Source organism: Gobio gobio (genome assembly GCF_949357685.1).
Source record: "Gobio gobio genome assembly, chromosome: 20".
NCBI classification, from domain to species: Eukaryota; Metazoa; Chordata; class Actinopteri; order Cypriniformes; family Gobionidae; genus Gobio; species Gobio gobio.
The window spans coordinates 10,940,204-10,966,248 of record NC_137113.1 but is presented as its reverse complement, the minus strand read 5'-3'; the positions used below and the strand labels follow the sequence as shown (position 1 = coordinate 10,966,248).

The 26,045-nt window shown below is 37.3% G+C and overlaps 1 protein-coding gene across 1 annotated transcript in view; it reads left to right on the top strand.

Moving 5' to 3' along the window:
• The window catches only part of cdh10b (cadherin 10, type 2b (T2-cadherin)), a 70,455-nt gene that overhangs the window by 36,024 nt on the left and 8,386 nt on the right, over positions 1–26,045 (top strand). The window contains exons 4-11 of the mRNA XM_079801389.1: positions 3,927–4,046; positions 5,035–5,202; positions 6,190–6,377; positions 7,085–7,338; positions 18,335–18,471; positions 18,928–19,046; positions 19,233–19,341; positions 20,796–21,047. Coding sequence (XP_079657515.1) covers positions 3,927–4,046; positions 5,035–5,202; positions 6,190–6,377; positions 7,085–7,338; positions 18,335–18,471; positions 18,928–19,046; positions 19,233–19,341; positions 20,796–21,047 — 1,347 coding nt within the window. The remainder of the gene's footprint in view (positions 1–3,926; positions 4,047–5,034; positions 5,203–6,189; positions 6,378–7,084; positions 7,339–18,334; positions 18,472–18,927; positions 19,047–19,232; positions 19,342–20,795; positions 21,048–26,045) is intronic.

Here is a 26,045-nt window from a genome sequence, read left to right as displayed (position 1 = left end):
TTACCTTGGATACGAGTGAGAGTTAGCGTGCAGTGTAATAGTGCTTGAGTGCAATCAGAGCGCCAAATGAATGGCTCGCAATCTGCTGTCTCCTCAAAAGAGTCCATTTGCAAACAGCAGAAAGCCAACTTCATGCTATGCACATACAGAAACCCAAGTATTGTTCACTCCGCTGCACATAATAGCACCAAATTAATAAAAAAAAAAACACAATATATGTTTTCCTGTGACCTGTTTTCATGCGGCGTGCACGTTTGAGATGACGTAAGATTAATGCAAATCAGACCAATGCTGTGGGGGAAATCAGGAACAATCACACTTGGACTCGGACTGCAGCAAAAGTGCCCGATGTGAAAGCCCCCTTAGAAATGGCCCATCACTTAAAGATGCATGTGAATGAGAGACGCACATGGACAATTTTTTATGTATTTTTAACAATAATGATAAGAATAAGCCAAAACTATTATTTTTCACCACATTATTTTTATATACAGTACATAAAGCAGAAAGTAAAAGAATCTCGAGGATTCAACTAACTATGATGACACTGTTTTCCCAAATTTCTTGGAGAGGTCATAATTCTGTGGCTTTATGTTGTGGATGCTTCCTTATAATTGATGTTTATATACGAGAAACAACATATAATTTGGAATATTAGTTATCGTATTAGTTATTCACATTTTGGTAAGGGGCAATTTAAGAAAAAGTATCACATTTTACCCCACACTCAAATTGAACACCAATTTTCAACACCAATGAAATCAACTGAACACCACACTTCAAGGTTTAGTTAGTTGGTTAGTACAAGCTAGTTAGATCCTGCCATAACTACATAATCTGGTGTTAATTCTGCAGTGACCATTCAGAAGTAGCCGTGTAGTCTGCTGAAATGGAAAACATTCTTTAGTGAGCAACATACTGTCATAAATCACAAATATTTCATTATATTACAAAAGGTGCTTCAACAGTGTCCAATATTTTTTGAAGCATGAAATGGACTAATATTTTTCCCTGTCTGCTGCCTTTCACGTCACTGCTCAGGATAGTCACTAGTGAAGGGTTTGGGACTGTATTCATTCTTGTGGTGCCTTTGGCCAATCAGCACTACTGTCACATCCTTGTCATGACATTTTCAATGCAACATGAAATGAAATAACTTAGCGTATAAGTATTCAAATTTCTGTTAAGCTCTGAATGTCTCATCGGAGAGTAGATCTTAATGCAGCTGTGTTTGTTGAAAGATGGATCCCTGAGGCGTGAAACACTACCAGTCATCCTTTCAGACAAACGCAAGACCACTCCAGGGACTCTCAGTCGGATTCTTACATTACAGTGCCTGATCTCCTTTATGTCTCCGCCGTCGAGAGTCTCAAAGCACCTGTGTTTTACAAGCTGAGAACATGCAATGTTATTTTATTCAGATTCTTCAGAAACATGATACATGTCACTATTGATATGCATTTCCCTTACAAATTTAAAACCATGTCACGTTACAGCAGTTCAACTGTGGGCAGAGTTATTTATTCAACACAAATCTTGTAGAAGCAGCCTCGTAAATGGACCACAATCTTTTCCCCCAAGGCTTTTGCACTTGAAACCCAAGTTTCTCTTTCCGGCAGGCACGTTCTCCCTTTCACATCTGTATTTCTCTGTGGGGTTCAAAGTTACATCATCCCAGACACTCCGTAACGTAAATGGGACACCGTGCTCGTTTGACACTTCGCTTGAGCTCTTCCTTTCTCCCGCCTGTGTACGAATTCACGAGCGGCCCTGCTTGCCAAACCGTGAGGTCACGGTGCCACTCGCGTTTAAGCCTAACAAACCGGCCATGTGTTGCGAACGTGCCTGCCGTTAATCAGATCTGGCCATCCATGAAGTCTGAGACTCTGTTTCCCTCCGTGTTATCGGAATGGGATCGGAGTGCGACAGATGTTTCCGCATTCATTAGTATTCTCCAAGCCGCTCAGAGAGCGAATGCCGCTCGTCGGAGGTCTTGTTGATGCCAGGGACGCCGCTGATCCATGGCAGAAACAACATGTGCATTCGGTCCACCTTCAGAGGTGAGACTGAGAAGCCGTGAAGTCACCTCTAAAGTCTATTCAGAAGAAAGAACTGTAAGATGTCAGTAGTACACAAATGAGAAAGGCGAAACCTCAGAGGAAACTACTCACGGGAAGCCGTGACTGTAATGGAAAGCGCGGCTGTTGGCAACTAGGAGTGAGGAGTGATTTTGCCCTTCATGTGGCAGGACAAAAGTTGTTGTCGCTTGTTAAATCTAAAGCCGAACCAAGATCAGATTTTATCATGGGTCATGGTGTACTACACTGGTGAAAATATTACAAGACTTTCAGTAGCACAAAGGGATCTGCAATGTAGCTACAAAAAATATATTTTAGAGCCTTTTGATGATATTCGAAATAGACTTTAAAGATCAGCTTGATCTGAAATGGCAAGAGAGCCAATATAACAATACATCATCAAAAACAACAATATTTATCTGCATATATTCTAATAAAGAAGTACAAAACAGATTTATATATATGACCCTGGACCACAAAACCAGTCATAAGTTGCACGGGTATATTTGTGACAATATCCAACAAAACATTGTATGGGTCAAAATTATCTATTTTTTTTATGCCAGAAAATCATTAGGATATTAAGTAAAGATCATGTTCCATGAAGATATTTTGTAAATTCCCTACCATTAATATATCAAAAATGTATTATTAATAGTAATATGCATTTCTAAGGACTTAATTTGGACAACTTTAACATTGATTTTCTCAATATTTAGATTTTTTTGCACCCTCAGATTCCAGATTTTCAAATAGTTGTATCTTGGCCAAATATCATCCTAACAAACCATACATCAATGGAAAGCTAATTTTTCAGCTTTCAGATAATTTATTAATCTCAATAAAAAAATAAATAAAAAAAGCCCCTTATGACTGGTTTTGTGGTCCAGGGTCACATATAGTCACTAACAGTCATTTTAATTATAACACAAAATAGTTAAACACAGCAATATAGATCCCATATATTATTATAAAAAAATAAATACTATACATGATAAATACTACTTTGAATTGATTCATATAATAAAACACTAATGCCATTTTTGCTTCTGAAGTTTAAATCAGAGAGGCTATAATACATCTCTGTATTAATACTTTCATATTGGCGAGTAGAACAAGATTGCAAGATTACTTGTTATATCTTGTGAATCGCCAACAAAATCATTGTTAATATTTAATATACTGTCCAGCCCTAATAGCACATTTTAGCCAAATTTGAGCAGCCAAATGGGTTTGAAATTAGGTTGTTTTTTTACCATTACTTTACACCATGGTCCAATTTTGAAGAGCTTTTTATATCAGAGATTATTTTTCCCCTCCTAGCTGTCCAAAGCTGTATCAAGCTGAAAACGAACCCCCCTAAAATCATGTTACGTCTAGATTAATTGGTCTAATTATAATGTTTCTTTGAGCAGATTATTAGTCTGACGTTTCCCAGCAACATGCAGCAGATTCCATCAGAGCGGAAAATGAATGGGATGACCCAGAGAGAGCGGGCGGAAGAAAAACTACAATTAAAGATATGTCCATCTTACCGTGCAGCTGGAGTAATTATGAGACTAGGATTTAGATAAGAAATACACTGAGATAAAGAAGATGAAAGAACGAGTGATCATGCATTCGCCTTGATCATTGCTCATGCTAGGAGGGTGGGGGTCTCTTCATATAGGATAATAGCGAGTTTTACAACTTGGAATTAGTCGTTCGTGGTGCACCTTTAGGATGCACTGCTTTGATCATGGTTGAGGTTTTAATACTGGATGTGGGGATCATGTTTTACAATCATGTTAGGGCTCTTTGGAGCTGAAATACCTCTCTCTATAATTCTCTTTTGCCCTCTCTCTCAAGGTGCATTTGTAATGAGAGTTACAGCCACAGATGCAGATGATGAAGCATATGGAAACAGCGCCAAGCTGGTTTACAGCATACTGCAGGGCCAGCCATATTTCTCAGTTGAACCTGAAACGGGTAAGTTGCGCAAGATGAGAGAATCATGAGGATAATTTTAAATGATTAAAAGATGGGATACAATACTAGCAAGGTGATACAGAATTTGCTAACATAGTTTCTTCCATGTCGTCAGTGAATCGCATAAAGCCTGTCAAGGTCATATTTCACCCTATAAGCAAAAGATAAGAACATATATTTTGCACAAAACATTTAGGGCATTATTATTGATTATTGATATTTTTTTTTCATTTTGTTCATCAGTTTAAGAAAATGGTCCACATTTTACCCCCGAAATTATCATCACTGCTATCTTTGTTGCCATTTTACCATTCTCATTTCAATGATGATTATTATTACTGTATACAATATTTAGCTGTATTCTCACTATTAAAGTTGTTTTCTAGCATGCATATTATAGGATATTGGCTGTTTATTCGTACTTGTTAAGCACATATCAATGCTTTATTCTCATCCCTTAATCTTACCCAATACCTAAACTTCACAACCAGCTTACTAACTATTAATCAGCAGTAATTATGAGTTTATTAAGTCATAGTTAATAGTTAGATAATAGTGAGAATTGGACCCTAAACTGAAGCGTGACCAAAAATACTACTATATATTGAGTTGAAATCTACTTAAACTACAGACAGTGCAATGTAATGTAATCTTATTTTTAAATCAAGCAATCTATTTGTATAATTTTTATTTTTCAAATGCAATTCATGTACTTTAGTTTTCTATCTGCTTTACTGAATATGGTACTTAATATTCCTTAAACACCTAATAACCTTATCACAACATAATTTGAAGATTGACATCCTACTCAATTAAAACTCGCTCTTTAAAATACCCCAAGGCATGGAATTCATTTCCTTGGTTTTTCATTGTTTTTTTTCTTCCCCTCGTCCAACCTTCTTTTTTAGCATGACATTAACATATAAATAATAAAGGCAGAGAAGCTCATTAGATGGCACCTAAAACCTGTGTCCATCCATTCTGTCAGGCATCATAAAGACGGCGCTTCCGAACATGATTCGAGAGAACCGGGAGCACTATCAGGTGGTGATTCAGGCTAAGGACATGGCTGGACAGATGGGTGGTCTCTCCGGGACCACTACAGTGAACATCACCCTTCTGGATGTCAACAACAGTCCTCCTCGGTTCCCACACAGTAAGATGACACAAAATCTCCTCTCACATACTGTACATATGTTGATCCATCCATCCATAAATGAAAGTGTAATAATCTAACACAACATACAAAGCTTTCTCCTCAATCTTGGACAAAAAAAAAAGAGATCAACTGCAAATAGAGTACAAGGTACAAAAGCAAAAACAGCCCATTTTTTGGTCACATAAAACCGAATATGACTAATTTTAATACTAATCACATTGGATTGATTATAATACGGAATTTAATGAAAGAAAAGTACTACTGAAATGTCTTGAACAAAAGGCATAGAACGAGCCCAGCAGGTGTATATGAAATGAACAAGGGTTTGATTGCCAGTCAACTATTAATAATTGATTCAGGCTAGATTATCCGAGAGTTTATGAGCAGAATTGTGCTTGGACTTGCAAATAGACTTCAACAAAATCAGCATACGAAATTAACTGTTCCCCCGCAAGTGATATTTCATAAGAACCACAAACATGTACGTTGTGGTTCAGTTGAATTCTCATGGAAATGCCGGGCTCCATTTCTCCTACTGACCGAGATGAGTCACAATGTGAACCCAGAACAAAATCTCCACAGAAAGAGGCTTTTAGAGTGAGAGAGAGAAGGGTGGATGGGGGGAGAGAGAAAGAAGGATAGAAACTACAAGACAGAGAGATGGAGAGGGAGAGAGAAAGAGAGCGCAGCGGGAGCTTCATTTGGGGTGATAATCCCTCTCTCTTTGCCACAGTCTCAAATCCAATACAAGAGCCACATCAGAAACAGCTTCAACAAACTGGGTTTAAAAAGAACCTTCTCCAATGGCTCATCGGAGCCGAAATTCTATTAAAGAATAACCACTGAGAGCCAGCTTTGCTTTCCCCCCGTGAGAAGGATAAACAAATAGACAAACGCACGCTGAAGCGCCTCACTCGAGAACAAAGAGTTCGTACAAACACCTGACTGTTTACTCAATTGATTTGTTTTGCTCTCCTTTTCCAGGTACCTACCATCTCTCCACTCCAGAGTCGGCCGAAATCGGATCATCGGTGGGCCGGATCAAAGCGTACGACGCAGATGTGGGGGACAACGCCGAGATGTGGTACACCATCCTGGACGGCGACGGCCAAGATGTGTTCAATATCATTACAGACGGCACCAGCCAGGAAGGAGTGATAACAGTAAAGAAGGTAAACAGGCCATATATCTAAAGTTTCAAACACTGTAAGTCGCCAGTTGGAACTAAAATCCGCAGCAAGTGGCGGTCTTTCCCTCATTCTCATTTTCTCATTCTTTCATACGCATGCACGCACCCATACGAAGCGAAGTGCTTAGAAAGTAATCCCCTAAATCGAAGCCTTCGTGTCCTATCAACTTTACAAAGGTGCTTAATTCTATTCACAGCCCAAAAAGTCCCTTTTTCCCTTTTGTGTGGCACAGGGATCTATTTGCCTGCTGAAATCTGCCTATAGCTTATTTCCACTCTCTGTCAGGTCAGGCTTTGACGAGGCTCAGGCAATTATGCAAATCTTATTGCTTAAACTAGAATGAAAGATAGCTACGGAAGAAGGCCTGAATGGGGGCGAAAGGTAAAAGATCGCACCTTGAGTCTTTAATCGTTTCATAATTAAAAGGCTGCATTAAAGCACTATGCCCTGCCTTTATAAAAAAGACATTCAATGCGGAAGAAAAGGGATATCGATAAGCGCTCTTCAGTGAATGTATCCAAAAACGAGCTTTAGATTTAGAAAAGTTGGGGACGACATTGCTAGAGCATGTCATTAATCTGTGACCGAATAGACCTGAGCTGAAACAGATCAGAAAAGTAAGCCTTCCTTTATACAGACAGACTGGCCTAACATCTTATCTTTCTTCTCGTAACCTTTCTCCCGTTCAGCAACTAGATTACGAGAGTAAGAGGTTATACTCACTACGGGTACAGGTGACCAACACGCACATAGATCGACGTTTTGAGCACCTGGGGCCTTTCAGCGACACGGCGATGGTCCGAATCACAGTCACGGATGTGGACGAACCTCCAGTCTTCAGTCGGGCTCTATACATTTTTGAGGTGGACGAAGACACCCCCGCCGGCAGCTCGCTAGGCACGGTGTCAGCTCGGGACCCTGATTTAATCAGTCACTTGGTCAAGTGAGTAACTATTGCTTAAGTTTACAAACATCACAAAGCCTTACCCATCTTAAAGAAAATAGGGATAGTTCACCCAAAAATGAAAATTAGCCCATGATTTACTCACCCTCAAGTCATCCTAGGAGTATATGAAATTCTTCTTTCAGACAAATAAAATCGGAGTTAGGGGAGAGCAGGTCTAGTTGTAACACTCATGTTTTAACTAGGGTGACCACCCGTCCCGCTTTGCGTTGTTCCGCACAGCATTTTAACCCCTTGTCCCGCACGTTGCATATTGAGAAAATGTCATTTTCATCAGTCTGTTGGTTTTTAATTATCATATTAAGAAAACATGCATGCGTTCTTTTGCCTTTTTAAGAAAGCATTTCATGTATTCTTTTTGCGGCATCGTTTTTCACCTATATTTAACAGCGCTTCGTCAGAAGTAACATCCCGCCTTTCACAAATACAACAGCCGTTTTTAAAATCCTATCCAATGGTTGAAAAGAAAGGAGTAAACACGGTCACTAGTAGGTTGTGACGGCTGTCAATCAAAATGTGGAGCGGTGATTCGTTCCATGTAGAAAACGAATGGATAATTCGGTAAATTGGTTATATTCTTAATATATAATATAATATATAAGACTGTCAATTAACTAATTTCATGTTGCTTTATATTTTATTTGTTCATTATTGGACTTGGTCAGATCTGATGCCTGCTGCCTTTGGGCTCAGTGATGTTGAATTTAAAAGACATGTAAAATGTAACATTGTGATGTAACGTGTTTTCTGGAAGGAACTAAAGAACAAAGTATTTTTATCATCTGAAAGGCAGAATACATTTGTTTTTATTAAGTTAGATAGACATTGTGTAACAGTTTCAGGTTATGTTTTAGTTTCGGTAACATGTCCCACATTGTCCCACACAAACTTAGTAATTGTCCCACATTTGTTTTTTTTGATGGTGGTCACCCTAGTTTTAACCCTTTCCACACATGCCAGAGTGACGAAACTTAGTGTATTTACTAGTTGCCATATCAACATTATTAAGAGAAAAAATAGCGCCAAAATTAAAAAATCTCTGGAAGATATTACTGAACATTTATTTGACCGTAGCAAAAGTAAATTTCTTACTTAAAGGGGCTATATGCAACTTTTTCCCCAAAATAAACGTAACAACAGCCTTTTTATTTGACCATTTATGACTCAAACATCTCCTGATGAGCATACTGACACCTTGTCTGCTCACAGTGGGTGCACCTATAAGCCTGTATCCTATTTTTCCTATTTTCTGGCGGGTCGTTTTTTCCCACGCTGTCTGCGGATGTGACGTCACCACCGCTGCGAGAGCGAGCAGAAAATAAGAGCAGTTCTGTTTTTTGGCCACAGGTGTGAGTTGCGAGTTTAAATTTCAGAAAAACGCATATAGCCCCTTTAAGTTTAGTTTTTATATCTGTTTTTTGTGTTTATTTAAAATAAGGCAAATCTGATATTATTTTAATCTTATATCTGTTATTTATCAATTTAGATCGTTCTTTAATGCTGATCTAAACAGCAGAAGACACGAGCCGCGGGTTAAATCCAAGTTGTGCAGATGGGGTGCATTGTAACACTGCGTTACAATGAGCCCCTATTAGAAATATTCCATTATATTCTATACTTTTATGAATTCTTTTCAGAAACCATGAGAAAACGGTGAATAATGACTGAGAGTCAATGTTTAGAAATGATTCATTATTATTATGTTTTGAACTATGCTGTATAGCTGTATTTAGTGATGTTTTTGTTGTCAAACTCAAAAATGAGTATATTTTTAATGATTAAAAAATGCCATTATTTTATTTTAAAAAGTTAAAAATAGTATTTTGTTGACAAAATATTTTAGTTTGTCTTGGATATTTTTTGGATTATATCAGGTAACATTTTAAGCTGTCATTTGGTTATGTTGCAATGTGCCCCTCACATGTTACAATGTACCCCACCTACGGGCAGTGTTGGGGAAAGTTACTTTGAAAAGTAATGCATTACAATATTGCGTTACTCCCTTAAAAAGTAACTAATTGAGTTACTTAGTTACTTTATGAGAAAAGTAATGTGTTACGTTACTTTTGCGTTACTTTTTCTCACCTGGGCTGGGCTTGTTTTTGTTTATAACAAAAAAGTTATATTTTTGTGTAATGGTAAAGACCTCTTCATACCAAAATTGAAATAATAAACCCCAGGCTGAGGTAAAAATGCAGATTCACGCATGAACAGTAGAGGGCGCAGCTCTGGATAATGTAAAATAGGACGCAGGAGAAAAAAGTTTTACCAATAAAAACAAAAAATCTAGTAATTTTCATCATCAAAGGTCAGCAGCAAGACATTGGTAAATTAAATATAAAGGTATTACGCATAAAAATAGTTGTTTTATTTAACATTTAATTATTGGAGGTTTGCATAGTACTCTGATTTTGCATTTGACTGATTTTATTCATTTTGATGAATACAGAATCTTTATTGTGCAAGTGAGATAAATAAATGCTCACATTTAGTCTAGAACTACAATAACCCTCATGTTTACACACAACGCCTCTGCACTAACTCTCAACATGGGGGCAGGAATTGTCAGTCAAATTAATGTGAAAAAGTAACTTGTGTCACTTTTTTGAAAAAGTAACTCAGATATTTTGTTGCAAATTTGAAAAGTAATGCGTTACTTTACTAGTTACTTGGAAAAAGTAATATTATTACGTAACTCAAGTTACTTGTAATGCGTTACCCCTAACACTGCCTACGGGGCATGTTGTCACATTTCACTTCCATTCTTTCGGGGTAAATCAAGAAAAAAGTATACACTGTATTAATGAAACAAAACCACATAATTGTACTAGACATGTGGAGAATTAATGTGAGAAAAAATAAATACTCTGAACCCCAAGTGGATTTACACAAACTGAGAAAGTCAAAAAGCGTTAGGTTGTGCCCCGCTCTCCCCTATATTAAAAAAGTCCAGGCTAATCCAAGCATTATAATAGCAGTAATAGTTGCTCTGTTTTTGAAGTCCATAAAAAATGCATCTGTCCATCGAATAACGTGCTCCACGCGGCTCTGTGGTGTTAATAAAGGCCTTCTGAAGCGAATCGATGCGTTTGCTTTAGAAAAATATCCATATTTAAAAATGTATAAAGTAAAGTTTCGGCTGACCGCCTTCCATATTCAATGTATGGACAAAGTGTTGAAAGTGCCTCTGCCGATCGAAAGACAAACGCGACCAGGTACGCTCGTCATGACGTCACGTACACATCTTGAATTGCGAGATGGCACTTTACCACGGAAGGCGATAGGCTGGAACTTTAATTGATAAAGTTTTAAATATGGATATTTTTCTTACACAAATGGATCGATTCGCTTCAGAAGGCCTTTATTAACACCCCAGAGCTGTGTGGAGCACGTTATTCGAAGGACAGATGCATTTTTTATGGATTTCAAAAACAGAGCAACTATTACTGCTATAATAATGCTTGGATTCGCCTGGACTTTTTAAATATTACACAGATTGTATTCGTCTGAAAGAAGAATGTCATATACACCTAGGATGACTTGAGGGTGAGTAAATCATGGGCTAATTTTCATTTTTGCGTGAACTATCCCTTAAAAGTGGTCACAGCCATTTTCCGCTTCTCATTGGCCCTTAGAATTAAATGCTCCTACCTTTTTCACATTTCCCGGGTTCTCAGAAGTGGAAGTCGTCATAGTTGGGTAAACTTATACTGTATCCAATATAGCTATAGCACTGATAAAAATGATTCTGTGGTGAAGTAAATACTACAGAAAAAACAAACAAACAAATGGAATTTATATATGGAAAAGTTAGTTCAGGCAAAATAAATTCTATATTAGTACTCAAATCAAAATATCAACATTATAAAATTAAGTAAAACTACTCACCTTTTCTGATACTGGTGCTCCCGTCATGCACTGGGGCTTGAATAATTAATAAGGTTGAGTTTTCCAGCTCTATTTACACTGTTTTACCATTGCTTTTGTTGTTAGGTTTAGTAACTTGCCATTTTGTGACATCTGGAGTTAATTTTCTACTCAAAATGACACATTCATACTCAAAAACGATCCATTGAATGTTACCATCATTGTGTATTTTGTACCAAGTATTGAGGTCTCTGTGTTCAGGTCGGTACTGAGTTTACTATTATGTAGATATAGTGTCTACACAATATCTACTGTATCACACTCTTAAAAATAAAGGTTCTTTGGTGGGGTGTACGGGCCAATGAAGAACCTTTAATATCCAAAGAACCTTTCCATTGCACAAAAGGTTCTTTAGACTATAAAATGGTTGGAAAAATGGTTCTTTAAAGAACCTTTCACCAAACGGTTCTTCCTGGGAACCAAAAATGGAAAACTATTCTATGGCATCGCCGTGAAAACCCCCTTTACTGGCCAAATTAAAATTACTTATTTTCTTTGTTAATTTTACTTAACTTATTTGTTTACTTAATTCCATATGTGAAATTTACTTGTCAATGGAAACTGAAAAATGGAAATGGATATAATTGTTGTATTACCAATAGCAAAGTAAAATACAGACCATAGCGTTTCTATGACTTTCCAAAAGGGAGGAAATTCAGAAGGGAGAAGACAAATTTGCAGTCACTCCCTCAGCCGTTGTATTAGAAACACTCACACAGCAGCGTTAACAAGTTTTCTGTAATTTAATGCCAAGGTCATATAATACAAAGTATATAGTGTTATAAATGTAGTTAAAAAATGAAAATATGAAAGTACTTGGCTAGACTACAATGTTAATAACTGTGGAAATGCATCATCACAGTCTGTGAAAACGGTCTATTAGCTCAATGTTCACCCAATAGGCATCATTAATATTCGGGCGAATATGATCATGATGCTGCCGCATGAGGTCTAGTGATGCACCTAAAGGAACATTCTTGGCTGAAACCAAAAATAGATGTCAAATGTTCGCCTATTATTTCATATATTATATGCAACATATCTGGACTAAAAAATTATATTTACATAATATTTAATATAATTATCATGTAAATAATATTAGACTAACTAACTACATAAAACTCTAATATTAAATATTGTATTTGACATATTAATAATAATTCCTGAAAATAATTCACTTTCATTTACACCATATTTAATATAAATATTTTTAGAATATACATATACTTTAGAATATCAATCAGACTAATTTAGAATAACACACATTTTAAACATTAAACAGTATTATGTTTATTCAAAATAGTATTAGTAATTAATTTCTCTATACATTTTGAATAAAATTAACTCTCTTACATTAAAAGATGAAAGAAAACTTGATTCTGCCTAATATGACCCATTTAATGTTTTGGTGTTGTGAATCTGATACTCATACTAGCTTTGTGATGCACTTGCTTTCTGTCAAACTCATTATATTAGTTTCATTACCATTCAAAGGCTTATTTAGCTAATAAGGAGGCTTCTGTCAACAGATAATCTTAGCCATTGTAACAGGCAATTTAATGGTCCAGTAGATATTTGAACAGAGGGAGTCGGTAATTAAATGCTTTTGAACGAAGCTAGCAAACAAGTGGTTATTTTCACCATAGACACAATTAAAGGTGCAACATTCAAACAAAACCTAACATCCAACATCCGGGAGGAAACAGCAAAACGCCACCTTGAAAATTGCCTCCCAAAGCATCAGAACATAAAGTTCATTATGGCGTATAAAAATCAAGCAGAACCCATCTTCACCTTCCACATTTTGGTGGTTGATCAGATGTTTTGTGCTCGGTTAAATCCAATCCATCAACATGCTCCCAAGCGTGCGCGTGTGTATGTGTGAAAATGCGATGGAAAAGCAAATTATTCATGGGGCCTCAGTTGGTGATTTCCCTCCGGAAGTTTGGCAAGATGAATACAGGCGCTGTTTTATCTCCCCTTCCCTCCCTTTCTGAATTCAGACTTTTATAAGTCACAAAGTTGATGTGAAAGAGTGTGCCTCGTCTTTCGTGTCCTGTCCGCATGCACACTATGAGCGATTGTCTGAAAAGCCTGTCCTTCTGGCTTACTCATGCACGTCACACTCAGTTGCATATTTAAATGTCAGCAGAATATGTAAGCTGACATTGATAAATGGGTTTAATAGGAAAAATTTCCTTTTCTTATTTCATGAAAACAAAAGGCAGGGGATCAACAGAGTGATTAGCATTCAGGCTCTTTCAAACGAGCCACTTCAATATTCAAAACACGCAATATGCGGTTAAGGATAATTGATAGTTGCTAGTTGCTTCGGCTAGGAAGGTTTTCGTCACAGCTGGCTATTCAGCGCATAACGCATAATTGATTACTTAAAAATTAGCAGTTACTGGCATTTGGGTAGCACTATTTTGTTGGGATAAACAGCATAGCTGGTCTTCAGCTTTGAATGCTAGTGTGCTGGTGTCTGCAAGACGTCCTGTAGGTCAACCAGCATCACCAGATAAACTAGGATTTGACCAGCATGTAATGGCTATTAAAGACCAATTTTTTTATGTTGTTTATATGTCTATGTGGTGTTTTTAATATTATTTAAGACAAACCATGTGCATATTCATAAGTCAATAATGAAAACAGTCTCAAAAACGCGGTTTGAAATCGCTGCTGTTTCTGACGTCACAAACTACCTTGTAACCAACCACGTCAACATGGAGGCAGGCTTTAGCATATAATTTACTGTGATGTGAAGCACACTGTAAAATCTAATTAGTTAGACTTACTTTAAAAACAAACAAACATGCAAACCGATTGCCTTAAAAAAACAAGTAAAGTGAAATAGGAATAGTAGGCATGTGCTAACAAATGCTTAGTTAGTATAGTTCACTTACACAAGAATTATAGTAACTAAAAAAGAACTGTAGAGAGTACTTGATCTTTTATTTTAGATTTACTCTTGACTTAGTATAACTACCATTGTTGTGGTTTGCATGCTGAATGTTGAAGTCTGTGTGTGATAAATAGTGAGAGATTACTGTATATCAACACACTTAAAATAGTTTATGATATAAGTGTAAGCAATACAATTGTAAACGATCATTATACGAAATGAAGGGAAGTATTACATAGGCTGCTTTTAAAAGGTGACCTAATTTCTGACTAAATCATAAACTATAATTAATTATTCAGCCAGTCAGAAGCTATGTCAGCTTTTAAAAGCAAAATATGTATTACTTATCTTCCTTTGAAACCAAATAATTGTGATTTCCTGTTGCACCGCTGCTTCAATAGGAAGAGAGTTGTAATAATATGAATGTTCTAAGTGCCCAACCAAAGGGAACACTGATCACCATAACGGTGAGTTTTTTTCTTTTTTTTTTTTTTCTTCGCTTGATAAAATGGCACTCAAACAAATCAATTAATCTTAACTTTTTTCTGAGTAAACAAGGTATAGTATGTGAATAGTACATATTACTAGATGTTTACAATTAGGTAAAGTTAACTAAAAAGTGTTAGTTAGAATCACTGTTGGATTTTACAGTGCTGGGGTGTCTCAAGAGAAGACAGGTTATCCTGGTATATTTTTCTGTTTATATAAAAAATCGGGCCCCACTTTATATTAGGTGGCCTTAACTACAATGTACTTACATCAAAAAGTAAGTACAATGTACTTGCGTACTGTGTTAAAATTGTATTGCAAAACACCTTTGCTGATATTGAGGTGGGATACGGGTAGGGTTAGGGACAGGTGTGGTGGTATGGGTAAGTTTAAGGGTAGGGTTAGGTGTAAGGGAAGTGTCAACTGTGTAATTACAAATGTAACTACAGAAAATAATTACAGATGTAATTACATACAGGTATTTTTCAAAATGTAAGTACAATGTAAAAACATGTATTTACACAATAAATGCAATGTATCAAATTATTAATTAAAATGTTAGTACATAGTAGTTAAGGCCACCTAATATAAAGGGGGTCCAAAAATTGTGTACATTTAGCAATATAGCGGGTGAATATGTTTATGATGTATATTATGAAGCCTTTCTCCTCTGATGTTCTATGAGGTTTCTAAGGATGCTGTATTTTGATGAAGGCAGACTGAGATGGCGAACGGGAATATGGTTTGTGTAAACCAGCTGTTTGATAACAGTCAAGAAAAAGGCTAATCATATGAATTACCGTCATGTCTCTGGCGTTGTAAAGAGCAATACCATTGTGCAGCATTTACTACAGTAACTTGAGTAAAGGTTGACAGAATGTATCTCTGAGCTGATGGGAGTGAGTGGAGGCGGTATAATTTGCATATTCATGGCCAAAGTAACACTACGGCGTGTACTAAATGAAGCAAGGGTGTAGAGTTACATTCAAGCAAGTATTTATTTATTTTTTTCACAGGAAAAAAACATTTAAATATGTCATTTTGATGATCAAATATGAGTTTTAGGGGATACAATACTTGACCACAGGGGGAGTTTTAATTTTTGCCATTTACGGCAAAAATCTGAATGGAATAAATTGTAAGTATAAACAAATAAATAAGTTATTAAAATTTGTTAATGCAAAAATTCTAATAAATAAATAACACATCTTCAATATCATCTAAAATAATTCTGAATATTTCTTTAATATGATACTCAATGACAGCTAATTGTGTCAGGGAAATCACAGTGGATTAAATAGTAAATGACTGAATGAATGAACCCCTATTCAAAGCTATCTACTCAGAATATAAAATCCAAAAACTAATTTCATAGGTTTTCAATATAATACTTAACATAACTTGTTTTTGAAGTTCAATAAAATTCATCTGTGTGTAGTCAGGAGGTTTAAAATGGCCTGTGGAATAAATACACATCCATCTGGAAGGTGTAACTTCTGGTGAGTCATTGTGGCATAACTTACACCATTACAACACTCAAAGCAAAAAGTAATTGAAAAGCACAAGGCAGGGGATGATTACGAGAAGATTTTCAATGTCCCCTGGAGTACAGTTAAAATCAATAATTAAGGAATGGAAAGAGAGCGGCACAGCTGTAAATCTGTCTAGAGGAGGATGTCCTCAAACAACGAGAGATTGTGCAAGAACAAAACACTGAAAAAGGTTACAAGCATCAGTACCTGAGATTGAAAGAAAATCGACAACTGTTCTTCAGTCACAGCCTTATAGGAGAGTGGTAAAGAGAAAGCCACTGCTAAAAAGCCATCATTTGACATCTCGGCTATACAGAAGGCACGTGGGAGACTTTGAAGCCAGATGGAATACGATTATCTGATCTGATGAGACTAAAATTTAGCTTTTTGACCATTAAAATAGACGCCACGTCTGGTGTAAGCTAAAGACTGAGCCTCAGCAGAAACTCATCCTCCCCACTGTGAATCATGGTGGTGGCTGCATCATGCTGAGGGGCATATCGCTTCTCTGCGGCAGGCCCTGGAAGGCTTGCGAAGGTAAAATGAATGCAGCAAAATACACAGAAGTCCTGGAGGAAAACCTGATGGGGTCTGCAAAACACCTGCAGGAGAAGATTTGTTTTCCAGTAGGACAATGACCCGAAGCATAAAGTCAAAGTGACACAAGAAGGGCTAAAAAAAAAAACTTTTTTTAGTGGCCTGAAGTGGCCCAAGCATTTACGGGTAGACTTCCTCTCATGATCTCCATGCAACCTGGCTGAGATTGAGCAGTTTTGAAAAGAAGAATGAGAAAAACTACAGTGGTCAGATGTGCAAAGTTGAAGGATGTTTACTAAAATACTGACTTGAAAACGTAAAAGGTGCAAATTTGGGTTGTTCATTTAAAATTGAATTTAGGAAGCATTTTAAATTCTCAATTTGAAGAACAGAATTTCAATGCAGGTATAAAAATAAGTATTTTTTTCTTTGAGTTGCAATTCAATAAACCAATTCAAGGTCAACCTCCTGTGTGTGTAGCTGATTAAATTGAAATTCACAAACTAAAAAGAAACCAAATGCATTTTGCACAATGATTTATGTGCTTAATAACCTTTTAAAATGTTGCCACATTGTCATGAAAGGATTGTTTTCTGTTGATCACTATCAAAAAGTCTAATTAGATCCTATGTGGGTCAATGCTGTACAACAAGTGAACATAAAATGGTTACACTTTATTTTGATGGTTCCCATTCTGTTGACTTCAAGTAACACAGCAATTACATGTCAACTAACTCTCATTAGAGTGTTGAGTATTAGCAGACTGTTAAGGGTATTAGAATAAAGAGTTTGGGTTGAAATGTACTTGCAAAGTTACTTATAATCAGTTGGGGGACCATCAGAATAAAGTGTTTGTAGATATTAAGCAGACAAAATGTTAATACTCTACTAATACTTTAATGAGGTGGTGGTCTAGTGGGTTAAAACCACTGAACTGATACGCAGAAGGTTTCTGGTTCTATTCCAGCAGTCGCCACCACCATTGTGTCATTGAGCAAGGCACTTTACTCCATGTTGCTCCAGGGGGATTGAAGTCGCTTTGGATAGAAGTGTCTGCCAAATGCATAAATGTAAATGTAATTGACATGTAGGTGCAACTTATAGTAAACATAAATGGGACCATCAAAATAAAGTGTTACCCATAAAACTTCCAAGATGGAGAATACTTTTTTATAGATGCTGTAAACCAATCTGGACCAGCATGGGAATTCAATATCTAGTTTTTTCAGCAGGGTAGTTTGTAGCCGTGGTCTTAAAACACAGAGGTACAATGTATAGTTTGTTGTGCTCGGCATGTAACTAACATCAATACGCTTGACTAGCGCAAATTTGTTCTCTAATAGAGGTGTCAAATCAAATACGTCCCACCGTTTGAAGGAAAATTAAACCAGTCTTGGCTGATTTATTTTGGCGGCCTGCACAGGCACTGTTTGGGCCCTTGATTATGGATGCGTGATGAACCCTTTTTTCACTTCCTGGGGCCATGTTTACTACACTTTAAAACACTGAGGATGTTCCATCCCTGTGCCTGGGCATAATCAGAGCTCCATTGTCTTGCATTCATTACCGTCATTCTTTGTTTCAGATACACCATTGATCGCCACACAGACCTGGAGAGGCTGTTCAACATTGATTCCAACAATGGAACCATCAGCACACTGCAGGCTCTGGACAGAGAAACTTCGAAATGGCACAACATCTCTGTTCTGGCGACAGAACTCAGTAAGTTTGCGTTGTGAGCCTTTGCTGGATCACCACTGATATGAAATGGGATAATGCCGCAAGGTTTACTTATTCAACAATTCGGAGAGATCCTGCCTTTCAATTTCAAACTGTGAACCAGTTATGGCCTGAAATTCATTTGAAGTGTTTTTTGTTTGTTCAAACCTGTTAAAAATAATGTGCTATAACGTTATCTCAGGTGGACTAAAACCTCTAGAGCCTCAAGACATTTTCAGAAATGGCTAAAACCACAACACTACAATAAATGACTGATGACAAAAATCAAACTGTCAACTTGAGTTGTGGTTTAATTCATGTTTTCTCCATTCTCTTTAGAAGAATATATGCCTAGGGTAAAAGGCTGAAAGACAAATACAGAGAAACGAAATTAGACCTCTTGAATGCAAACTGAATATCTTCCAGAATTGCTGAAACGCATTAATCATTGGCGTCTAGGTACTGCCCTGCAAACCAGAGTGCCGGTGTTTATCAAAGTGCGAGACGTGAATGACAATGCGCCTGAGTTCGCCATGTACTACGAGACCTTTGTCTGCGAGAATGCCAGAGCCGGTCAGGTATGTCGCTTTTTCATGTTTATTCATTGTTTCATGCAAATATTTTACTTGAACGCTTCTACTTGCTTTGTTTACTGATCTATAGAGCTTTAGCGCTACATTTATAACTAGGATGGTTTTGTTATTCTATGCAGTTCTATTTTTAGTTCGAATGAAGTGAATAATCTTAGCTTATTATGTTTCCAGCTCATCCAGACCATAAGTGCTGTGGACACTGATGAACCTCTTGTCGGGCACAAGTTTGTTTTCAGTCTAAGCACCATCAATCCAAACTTCACAATCTTTGACAATGAAGGTAATTCAGTGGAAGCCTATTTGTGCATCTGAGTAAAAAATAAGTAAATTTGTATTTGTATAAACTGTATTTTTTATTTTAAAATGTATCTCGCATTTACTTATTTTTAGTAGTTAAGTAAATGCGAGATACATTTTAAAATAAAAAATACAGTGTAAAACATAACTGTCATGATTATATATATATATATATATATATATATATATATATATATATATATATATATATATATATATATATATATATATATAAAATAAGTACATTGTACTTACTGTGTTCAAATTGTATTGCAAAACACTTTTGCTGATATTGAGGTTGGATACGGGTAAAGTTAGGGACAGGTGTGGTGGTATGGGTAAGTTTAAGGCTAGGGTTAGGTGTAAGGGAAGTGTCAACTGTGTGTTTACAAATGTAACTACATAAATGAATTACAGATGTAATTACATGCAGGTATTTTTTAAAATGTAAGTACAATGTAAAAACATGTATGTACACAATAAGTGCATTGTATCAAAAGTTTAATTAAAATGTAAGTACATAGTAGTTAAGGCCACCTAATATAAAGTGGGTCCATTATTTTTTTCAAAAGAAATTAATACTTTTATTCAGCATGCCACATTCAGTAAATCAAAAGTGATAGTAAAGACAATTTAAAATGTAGCAAAACATTTTAATTTGATTATCATTAAAAGTTTAAGATATTTAAAAAAATAACTGCAAATAACTTTCGTGTGGAGATTTTGCAGTGGTGGGGGCATACATATATATATATACACACACACACACAAAGTTTGTTAAACAAATAATTAAAAAATAAGTAAATTGTTAGAAATGAACCCACATAAGCAAATCAGAAAGACACATACATTTGAAGGCACATACAGTCAAACAAAAATGTATTCCGACACCTTCAACATTTTCTCACTTTATCACAGTTTATTAATAAAATATAACAAGAACTCAGAGTTAAACTGTGTCAGAACAAATTAATCTTGATAATGTCAGATTCAACAATTCATGTCAATTCAAGTTAAATTTAAGTACACAATTAGAAAATACCAATTTTGGTCGACCAATTACCAAGCAATGCATATTTATGCATATGTGGTTTAAAAGGTCGCATTAGCAATTAAAGAAAAAACACTTCAGCAAAACATGCTCAGGTCAAAGTGTCTGAAAAATGTTTTTATCAATTTTACTGCTAGTCCACTGAATGAAGAATTTTTGAGTATAATATGTCATTGTTAATATTTTTGTGCATTATAACAGTCTCAGAATAAGGTATAGAACACTAAAGATTTAGAAACTCTATATGGTTATTGTGTTTTAGTGCATTTAATATATAATGCAACAATTAAACTTCTAGCTAAAACTCAATATTTAATATTGTCCGTGAAACAGTACCTCCGAGTCCTCAGTAACTATCTCTTAATCTTGACATCATTGTCTTGTAGACAACACAGCGCGGATACTGACCCGCCGGGGCGGATTCAACCGAAGAGAGATGAACTCATACCTGCTGCCTGTCGTCATCTCAGACAACGATTACCCCATCCAGAGCAGCACCAGCACGCTGACGGTCCGTGTCTGCGCCTGCGACAGCGCATTGAATATGCAGACGTGCAGCACCGAAGCCCTGCTGCTCTCAGCCGGACTAAGCACCGGAGCTCTGGTGGCCATCTTACTCTGCATTTTAATACTACTGAGTAAGTGTTGAACTCCTGTAATACATGATTGGGATATGTTTAGCTATTTAAAAGCCCTGCATGGTGCCTCACTGAACATGGTGCCCCTGTGAAGATGCCCAATTGCCCATATGGTTAATCCGGCCCCGTTTTAAGCCACCGTGAACACTGCAGCCCTGTTTACATGCATCATTTTTGTTTACTCTAATGTGTGATATGAAACCTCTAACTATATACAGTGCACTTTCTCAGAAGAATTTCATAGACTATATCAATATATCTATCATCTATTGGCAACATATGCACTGATGTAACTACGCTAAAGAACACAACACCAAAAAGTACCAATACTGTGGCTTTTCAGTGCAATCAAACTGAGATGAAATGTGTTAGAGCTACGTCTGTTGTTGTCTTACCTCTTCAGGTCATAAATGGGATGTTTCTGTGATTGAGTCCCACATCTCTGGGCTGCAGACTCAGAATTGGGTGTGTTTACTCAGAAGGTACTTTAATCACCTTCTGATGAGGAGGAGACTGTACTTTGGCACAGTTTTGTGATTGGCTGTGGACTTCAGAAGTGGCCACACTTTATGTTCTACACGTTCTTGTGGATCTGGAAACCTCTCATAGAACTGGACAGTCTATCACACTCTTTGTTTACAAGTCTTAGTCTCAGGGACAGATTTACTAAACAGGGCAAATTATCGCGAGAAAGCGCAATTCCAAAAAAGTGTAAATGGGAGTGGAAAGTTCTGCCTGGATCATTTCCATAATGACCAACGCAATCTACCAAGAGCAGTGCAAATTCGCTTCTAGCTTAAGACATACTTTTTTGTTGTGGTAAATAACTAGTAAATTGACCTTGCTTTCAGTGGCTTCTGAAAGAGAAACCCCTTTGTCTGGCTATCACCAGACCAAGCTCAATTTAAGATTGAACATTGGTCTGGGGAGTCTGCTCTGTATTTTCTACTGCACAAGAGGCGTGATCAACGAGCATAATTCAAAAGACTCTGTACGCAATTAGATAGTCCTTCAACCAATCAGACCACAAGAGGCGTGATCAACGGGCATCGATCCATCGTTTCTCTATCCGTCATCGTGTTAAACCCGCCAGTAGCGTGCCAGGTGGATAAGCCAGTCTGTGATTGGTTCCCACAAAAGTGGAACAGAAGCAGTACACTGTCAGAAAAAAAGGTACAGTGCTGTCACTGGGGCGATACCCTACACTCTAAAAAATGCTGGGTTAAAAATAACCCAAGTTGGGTTGAAAATGGACTAACCCAGCAATTGGGTTGTTTTAACCCAGCGGTTGGGTTAAATGTTTGCTTAATTGCTGGGTTAGTCCATTTTCAACCCAACTTGGGTTATTTTGAACCCAGAATTTTTTAGAGTGTAAGGTACAAAACCGAAAAGGTACTGATATGTACCTTTAAGGTACTAATATGCACTCTTAAAGTACTGATATGTACCATTTAGGGGTGAGTAAGGTACAAAGATGTACCTTTTCACTTTTGTACCTTAAGGTACCGCCCCAGTGACAGCACTGTATCTTTTTTTCTGAGAGTGTAGAAATGAATGTACAGGTTTCCAGACTGAGCTGCAGGGCGAAATCAAATCGGCGGCAGATCAGGTTGGGTTTACCCAGTCTAGAAACTCCTACAAATGCACAAGCAATAAGGTCAGCGGCAAAAACAACTGTGACCAAGCCTTTTCAAATTTTTCACTGGGTGTCTTATCTTAACAGTAGTTTTTAATGCCAAAAAAGTAAGGTTAAAAGTGGACGGATGTATGGTGTAGACAGACAGACAGACAGACGATAGATAGATAGATAGATAGATAGATAGATAGATAGATAGATAGATAGATAGATAGATAGATAGATAGATAGATAGATAGATAGATAGATAGATAGATAGATAGATAGATAGATAGATAGATAGATAGATAGATAGATAGATAGATTTGATTATATATTTTCTAGAGCAACCCTGTCTGTTTAAAACGTTCTTATATTTAGTCACGTCCTCAAAACTACACTAAAGATGAAACATATCTGTCCTGAGGACATGGATTAAAAATAAACACTTGTAACATCTCAGCGATGCGTCTGGCGAGCAGAACACAATGTATCCTGACCTCTTGTCCTGCTTTTCTGATGATGCAGCACAGTGTGGGCCATGCAGCGTCCTTCTTGTGATGTTTATTTTTTATTTATTCATTTTTATTTTGAATTTTCTCCAAATATTTCCTCCAGACAATAAAAAAGTAGGGCACCCCATTAAGACATTACTGTAGGTGCTCGTTCTCTCTCTCTCTTTCTTTGCTTTTCTCAGAAAGTGCAGCGGCGTGGAAAAACAGCTTTCATTATTAAATGTATGCAATTGACAAAAAGGCCTTTGTGTTCTTCTGAGGCTTAAGTAGGTCGCATGCTCCTTCCTGACGTCCTAAAACATCACTTGTGAAAATTAATGCGGAATGAAAGCGCAGCTGGTTCTGAACAGCATGTGTCTGTGTTGTTTCTGCAGAGAAAAGGAAAAAAATATGTTGTGCTTAAGTTAAAACATCCATCAATAAATAATTGTCGAAACTGCTGGTGAGTGCATCTCTCAAGTCTCCAGTCTAACCTGAGGCAATCTGTCATCGTTCAGCATTTTCTACTGTCTGCCTCTGTATGAATGGGATAAACAAAATATTTTAAGGGACCTCAGGTAGACTTAGCTATCTTTTATTCATGCTGGCCGAAGTGGTTTATATAAATTAAAGACGTACCATCTATAATGCTTAAAGGCCAGTATCAACGTTTCCCAGTGCTTCAGTGGTGTTGTACGCCGGTCAAGTGCTTTAACATTGTGCTCAAAGTTCTAACAAATTTAAATTTGACCCTTTGGGCCCTATTTTAAGGGTGCTTTCACACCTGCCTCATTTAGTTCAGTTGAATCGCACCAGAGTATGTTTTCCCCTTTGGTGCGGTTCGTTTGGTCAGGTGTGAAAGCAGCAATCGCACTCGGGTGCGGACCAAAAGTGGACCAAACAAGCGTACCGAGACCTCGCTTTCAAACGAACTCTGGAGTGGTTTGTTTGTGGTGAGAACATGATCCGAACTCGAACAGACCCACCTGCAAAAAGTACTGATAATTTTTGGACTAAACCAGCTGCCGTAGTCACCTGCTCTGTGCATTATGGGATGAGGAAGTGTTTGTTGACAGTTTGCACTTTAGCATGGCAGCTCACGGACAAACTTGGAGTAGTGAGGAGGTGCGGAACCTCAAAGAAATTTGGTTTGATGACCATATTAGGTCCCAACTTTCGAAAACTCACAAGAACAGTGCGATCTTCGCTTGAAGTGATGAGCAATGCACGCTCGCCGTTTGCAGTGCATTAGAACGTTGTTTTCAAGCTGCATCCGCACTTCATTATAGAAATGTATTGTTTGCATATTGTGGTGTATACAAACAATGTAATAGATAATGGCCAGGGACAAAACCAGCCCGCGCAGTCACAGTTTAGGAAATACGCCATGGCTAATGAGTGATGTGGATGTTGTTATGTGTCTGCATTTTGGTTCGTTTCAACTGGTTCGGACCAAAGCAATCAGTGTGTTGTGAAAAGGAACCAAAAAAGCTGAAAAATGCTTCAATGTATAATTGTTTGCCGTTGGTTCGGACCAAATGAACCGAACTAGAGATGTGAAAGCACCCTTACATTCTGAGCTCATGGTCTGAAGCGCATGGCGGGCGTGTCCAAATCCACTTTTGCTAGTTTAACAACAGAAACAACTGTGCACACAACTGGGCCAGATGTCATTTGCTATCTGGGTACATTTGAACTTACTTTGTGACCGTTAAAATAGTATGTTCTATACAGTATAAATGTGTGCAGTATGCATGTAATCTGGACGTACTACTGTACACCTGACATGTTGTCATTATAATGTGACCTACCAGCGTCAGTTGCGTCCCTTCACCTCCGTTCATAAATCCCCTCCCGTGGCCTCATGGGATAGTAAAGTGTCCATCTTCAGACTTCAGAATCTCGCTGGAAGCAGTAGGTCATCCGGGAAATGTTTTTTGAATACTATGTATTCAGACATAATGCTCTTTTGGCGTACTGGTGCATGCTATATAGTAGTGAAGTATTTGATTTTGGACGCAGAGCAGCAAAATGTTCCCAACATTGATAATAAAAAGAACCTTTATTAATAACTGGTCATCAATATTAATTGGCAATGTGAGGAGCAGTGTAGCAGCAAAAACTAGTCAATTTAAAAATGTAAACCAAAATATTCCTGGTGCATCGATCCAACACAACGTGTATATATTTCATGATGACTTTAAACGTACAGTATGAAAAACTGTCTGTTGAATTCAAAAGAATAAAAAAATATGGTGCAAGAAACCTTGACTAACATTTTAAAGGTCCCATGGCATGAAATTTTCTTTTCATGAGGTTTTTTAACATTAATATGAGTTCCCCTATCCTGAATATTGTCCCCAAGTGGATAGAAATGTTGATCGGTGTAAACCCGAGTTCTGGCTGTCTTTCTCTGCCTTTGAGAAAATGACAGGCCAGACTAGCCAATCCTGAAGTCTCCTGGTTTGACGTCCAAGCAGGAACGGTTACCTCCCTTTCCTCCGCCCAGAGAATCTGGCACGCCCATGCAAACGCTCGAGAGATCATTGCTTGTGAACGAGTGAATGCTGGCAGTTTCTCAGTGTTTGGATGTATAAATGAAAACAGAAGTCTTTTTTCAGTTCCTTCTGATCTGTGATCAGTGATTTCTGATGTGTAGCTAATTATTTATTATTCGTGCACACGCAGCGGCTTCTCTCTCTCCCGACAGAACAGTGTTTTTGTGTTTTCTATCTTGTGAGTCAGTGTTTTTGTACGTCCTCGTCACGTCCATCTGTTCTATAATGTGCATACAGTCATGAGTTTCTGCTCAACATCAGCAGAGTAACATCTTTAGAGATAAACCTCACGCACGCCGAGGCTCGGGCTGCACTGACCGGTCGGCCTTCA